Source organism: Neovison vison, chromosome 3 (assembly GCF_020171115.1).
Source record: "Neovison vison isolate M4711 chromosome 3, ASM_NN_V1, whole genome shotgun sequence".
NCBI lineage: Eukaryota > Metazoa > Chordata > Mammalia > Carnivora > Mustelidae > Neogale > Neogale vison.
In genome coordinates this window covers 210,342,586-210,348,585 of record NC_058093.1, presented here as the reverse complement: position 1 = coordinate 210,348,585, position 6,000 = coordinate 210,342,586, and the positions used below count along the sequence as shown (strand labels likewise).

General features: G+C 45.6%; 1 protein-coding gene across 3 annotated transcripts in view; it reads left to right on the top strand.

The window, feature by feature from the left end:
• Positions 1-2,853: 2,853 nt before the first annotated feature.
• Positions 2,854-6,000, top strand: part of PTPN2 (protein tyrosine phosphatase non-receptor type 2) — an 81,675-nt gene continuing 78,528 nt past the window's right edge. For all 3 annotated transcript variants that reach the window (XM_044243657.1, XM_044243658.1, XM_044243655.1), the window contains exon 1: positions 2,854-3,008. In XM_044243657.1, coding sequence (XP_044099592.1) covers positions 2,940-3,008 — 69 coding nt within the window. In that variant the 5' untranslated portion in view covers positions 2,854-2,939. The remainder of the gene's footprint in view (positions 3,009-6,000) is intronic.

Genomic DNA, 6,000 nt, shown 5'->3' with positions numbered 1-6,000 from the left:
TTTTTTTTTTTCATCCATGTATTTTAATCCTTTCAGACAGCTCTGTCTCATAGAACTTTGATGATCTGTTTGCTCTGTGATACATTAGCCACTAGCTACATGTGGCTATTGAGCCTTTGAAATGTGGCTAGTACAACTGAGGAACTGAACTGAGAAACTTACTTCATGACACTTGTTGAAAATGATGACTTAGGAAGACTTTATTCACAGTGAGGGTGATCTATTGTAACAGGACCAGGGGCCCCTGCAATGAGTTTTGCAGGGGTCGAGAGATTGAGCTCAACTTTTTTTTTCCTTCTTAATTTTTATTTAAATTCTAGTTAATATATAGTGTAATATTGGTTCCAGGAGAATTTAGGAATTCATTACATATATATATATATAGCACCCAGTGCTCATAACAAGGGCCATCCTTAATACCTATCACCCATTTAGCCTATCCCCCACCCATCTCTCTCCATCAACCCTGTTTGTTCTCTGTCCTTAAGAGTCTCTTATGGTTTCCCTCCCCTTTTCTTTTTTCCTTCCCACGACATCATCTGTTTTGTTTCCTAAATTCCACATATGCATGAAATCATGTCTTTCTCTGACTTACTTCACTTAGCATAACACACTCTAGCTCTATCCATGTTGCTGCAAATGGCAAGATTTCATTCTTTTTGATGGCTGAGTAATATTCCACATATGTGTAACTATATATATATGTATATCACATCTTCTTTAACCATTCATCACTTAGACTGAACTCAATTTTGAATATAGACAGGGCTAATGGGAATTTATAGCCAGGGTGCAAGGTGAAGGGTCAGTGGATAGAAAATTACTAAGAGGTATTACAAAACAAAATTCAATTGAGTAAACTTCAAAGATAATATTGGCTTTATTCAATGATTCATGATCTGGGCATCATCAAATCTAGCAGATATAAATGATCTGAGGAGCTGTACAAATTGAAAGACTTACAGGCAAAAGGGGGCAGGAACAAGTTACTTATACTAGGCAAAAAGGAGATTGGTTATTGCAAGATTACTTTCCTTCAGAGGATAGTAGGGGTCTATCAACAGATTACTTAACTAGGGCTGATCAGGTGACTCCTAATTGACTCATTTAAGATCCCATTTCTGGGAGAGTTGAAACAGTAATTAATTGCAGGTTTGGTAACAGGGGGTTTAGCAAGCAACTCCATTTTAGGAGTGTTGTCTTGTTTTTAACACAAAAAACATAATGGGCATTCTGACTAAACTGATCTAATAGGGTTCTTACTGTAGGCAGGCCAGGCTGATCAGATAGCACCTGGGGGATAGTGGAAGATGAGGAACCTGATTAAGTATTGAGGGCGATCAGATATTGAGAATGGTGGATTCTGGATAAACTGACTTAGTAAGATTCTTGCTAAAATTAGACAATGCAGAGAAATAGGGAAGTCCAAAAATCAATGTTTAATTGAAAAAGTGCTCAGAGGAACCTGAGTAGAATTTGTTCAAGGAGTGAATCTTTGTCATTTCTTTTAATTTCAATTAAAATTTAAATATCCAGGTACCTGGGTGGCTCAGTCAGCTAAGCCTCTGACTCTGGATTTCGGCTCAGGTCATGATCTCAGGGTCTTGGGATCAAGCCCCTAGTTGGACTCTGTGCTGAGCAGGGTTTTCTGGAAATTTCCCCCCCCCCTTCCAATAAATAGGGGCCTTTGCCTTCAGCTCAGGTCATGATCCCACACTCCTCGGATACAGCCCACATTTGGGCTCCCTGCTCAGCGGGGACTCTCTCCCTCTGCCGCTCCCCCTACTCACACACTCTCTCAAATGAATAAATAAGGTCTTTGGAAAAAATAATAAATCTAAAAAGAAAAAAATTAAATGTCAATATTGGGTAGCACCGCTAAAGTTTTTCTAACCCTTCTCATTTTTCTCTTTTTTTAAAGATTTTATTTATTTGACAGAGATTACAAGTAGGCAGAGAGGCAGTCAGAGAGAGGAGGAAGCAGACTCCCTGCTGAGCAGAGAGCCCATAGGGGGCTCGATTCCAGGACCCTGGGATCATGACCTGAACCCAAGGCAGAGGCTTTAACCCACTGAGCCACCCAGGCACCTCACCCTTCTCATTTCTTAGGAAGATGACATAACAAGATACTATAAGCATATGGTTTACCAACAGTGAGTTATCTTGGTCTGAAGAGGGATGATTTACATAGCCAGCATGTTTGTGCTGTAAAAGATTATTTGTTCTTTTAGGTAACATTAATTTTTAAGTTGTGTGACATTTACTTAACAGCATGTATTCTCCATAACTCCAAGAGAGGTTGCCTCTCCTTTTACTATAGTGGCTTATTTGGCGCAAAACCTTCAGGCATACACGAGCAGGCATCAGGTCTGGTTTATACTCTCCGAGGGAGCTGAGAAATTTGTTTCAAAATTGGACACAGGTCTCTAAACTGACCTAGATGACGTAAAATAACGAAAATACTGCATTTAAGAAAACTAAGACTAAAGAGAAAAAGAGAAATGGGACAGCAAGAGGGAAAGTCTTCCCAAGGGACTTTCTTGGTCCGCTCCATTTCTGGGAAACTCACGGTACTGTACCTCCTCCCCAGGGCCAGTCCACTCAAGTCCAAGGAGCCGACCCGCCCAGTGCCCCACTTCCCCCAACTGCAGCCTCTGGGTGGTCCCCTTGGCCCCGCCCCCTCTCCACCTGGGCGCCTTCTGGAGCACGCCTCCTCCAAACGTCCCGCCCCGCCGCCGTCCGACTTCAGGCGCCGCGAGTCGGCGCGCTGACGTCCGACGCTCCAGGTACTTTCCCCGCGGCCGGCCGGGCCCGGCGTGGGGGCGGGGCAGGGCGCGGAGCGCGCATGCGCCGCAGCGCCAGCGCTCTCCCCGGATCGTGTGGGGCCTGAGCCTCTCCGCCGGCGCAGGCTCCGCTCGCGCCAGCTCGCTCCCGCCGCCATGTCTGCTACCGTCGAGCGGGAGTTTGAGGAGTTGGATGCTCAGAATCGCTGGCAGCAGCTGTATTTGGTGAGTCGCGGGCTCGCGCGGTAGCCACAGTCCTCACCGAGGACCCGGGCTCGCGCCCGCCGGCTCCCTCCCGCCTCCCCCGCCTCCTGCTCGGGGCGGAAGTGGCGGCGCGCGGGCCGCGTCAGGGGCGCGCCTGCGCCGACCGGGTCTCTGGGCCCTTCTGAAAAGACTTTGGGCGGGCGGGAGTGCTCTTCAGGAGCGCAAGCGCAGACTTAGTAGTTCTGGAAGGCGGCTCCACAGCGGCGCCTAGTGGCGGGCGAGGACGTACTCCGCCACCCGGAGGGGGGACCTGGGAGGTTGAGGGCGGGGGTACCCGGGAGACCCGCGGGCGGTCCGAGAGTCCGCGGGGGGCAGAGAGAAGGGAAGTGAGGCCTCGGGGGATGCGGGCGGGCGGCGGGGAGCCGGCTGCAGGCTTGTGGGAGTTCGCAAGCCCTGGTGGCTGACTCTGCCCGCGGATACCTTTTTCGCTGGCCAGGTGTTCTGTGGCTGAGCGGAGGCCGTCCGCGGCACCCATTTCCGAAGGCGCAGCCTGCTCTGGCCTCGGTGTTCTGGGTGGCTGCGGGGCCTCTCGAAATGGCAGTGCCTAAACCGTGGGGACGGCGGAAGCTCCCGGCGAATCAGCAGTCTTCATGTTTTCAGAGAGCCCAGTGTCTCTGCAGCGCGTGGGTCGTCCTCCACACACAGCTTCCAGGAACGAGAATATCTGGCTTTGGTTGTGTTAGTTAAAAGAAAGAAAAAGGGTGTTCTCTTTTAAATCTTCTTTACCGAGGAATACTTTACAGTAAGAGACACAGATTTTGTGTGCGGAGTTAAGCGAGTTTTCTAAATATGTACACCTGTGTAAGGCACCAGCCAGGTCAAAATAATGAACCTTTTCATTACCCCGAAGGTGCCGTCATGCCCCTTCTTCCATCCCATAGACCAGACCACCGCTGTTCTGGTTTCTTACTGCTGTACAATAATCTTGCCTTTTCTCGAACTCAGTATGAGTGGAATCATGAGTGTAGTTGGATTCTTTTGTGACTAGTTTCTTCACATCAGCTAGAGAACCTTTGAATTCATACAGAACTGTATCTCTTTGAAAATGATTTAGTTGTCTGTACTGTACTGCTTCATTATTGGCATGTTATTCCCAAGATTAAATTGAGTGGTTGGTTAGTTAAATGTTGCTTCGGCTGTTCGGTTCACTATGCAGAAAAAGGAAAAAAATAATAAAGGTTTTCCTGTAAATCTGGATGATTCTGGGTTTCTCCCCATTTAAATTCATTTAGTTAAAGGACGGTAAAAATTGCTTCTTTGTCATTACGATCAGAATGTAACTTTTTTTTCTTGAACACATTAGAGGAAGTGTAATAAATACCCTGATTCACTTGAGTACAGAGTATATTAGAACGGAGTACTAACTTTTGAGAACGCTGGTAATGGCTTTACTAATTATAGAAAATTTTAAATGCAAATTCTGTTAGGAATCTTTATGTTAGAGCCTGCCAGCTGTGTGACTTCTCCTGTTACATTTGTTTAAATAGAAGCTACTGTCTCCGAGTTGCTACTGATAAATCAAAATACAGATTTGAGAAGAAAAAGGTGAATGCTACAGCTTAATTCAGCTTAATAATTTGGTTAAGCAGTTTGATTTTGGGGTGGTAGGGATAGCATTAATATATTTGAAAACTTAATGAAAACTAATTCCCTCTCACCACAAAAATGGACTTTTTTATATCCACTGAAAATTTCACATTAAATTTCAAGGAATTCAGGAAACCCTTCCATGAACTGGTTCCCAGGAATCCTTTAGTGGTTTAGTCAATGTTTTTATTATTTTTTTCATAACAGAAGAAGGAGAGCATTCGTTTGGTCAGTAGAAATCACGCAAAACATACTGGTGTTATGATAAAAGTGGGTCCCAAACCAAGAAAGTTAGTAATGGAAAGCAAGTGTAGAAAAAGGTTTTCCTTTGACTCTAGGATGTACATTCAGCCTTACTACAAATATGTACTGAGCACCAGTGGTGTACCAGTCCTGCTCTGGGCCATTGAGATTCTGCAGAGAATGAAGCAAAGTTTCTTCTCTTGGGGAGCTCACAATTCTAGGATTTGTTCTTTTGATGGCCTCACAATTCCCTATTTTCGTTCATCCACTCCTGACGCATCTATTATGTATCAGTGTTAGACTGAGTCCCAGCTCTCAAGGATCTAGCCTACTGGGAGTAGTAAATGGTAAGAAGATGAAAACATAAAAGTAAGAAATGCAAAAGCTAGTTGTTTTTTTTTTTTAAGATTTTGTTTACTTATTCGACAGACAGACATTACATATAGGCAGAGAAGCAAGCAGAGAGAGAGAGAAGGAAGCAGGCTCCCGGGTGAGCAGAGAGCCCGATGCGGGGCTCGATCCCAGGACTCTGAGATCATGATCTGAGCCGAAGGCAGAGGCTTAACCCACTGAGCCACACAGGCGCCCCCAAAAGCTAGTTTTAAGCACAGGGTGTTGTCTAATCACCCAAAGGGGTGCACGTGGAAATTCTGGTAGTGATTCTGCAGGAGGTGTGGCCTTACCTAAGTCTTGAAGGACAGGTTGGCTAGGTGAAGAGAATAAGGGAAGAAGAATTAGTGTTCCAGAGAAGGAAGGAATGTGTGCAGAGGTACAGAATGTAGAACACCAAGAGGACTACCAAGAAATTAGCCTCATGAGGAGTATGGAATGAAGTTGAGGTGCTGGAGGGATAAGGCTGGAGAGTAAGACAGAGGCTATTAGGTGCCTGTAGATCAGACTATGGAATTGGAGCTAGTTGATAGGACTCATTGAGGAATTTTAAGCCTGGAAGTACCATGTAAGATCATACTATATATTTTTTAAAATTTTTATTATTTCTTAAAGGTTTTAATTATTTTTTTGTCAGCGTGTGAGTGAGCGAGAGTACAAGCAGGGGGAGCATCAGGCAGAGGGAGAAGCAGGCTTCCCTCTGGGCAAGGAGCCCGGTGTGGGACTCAGTCCC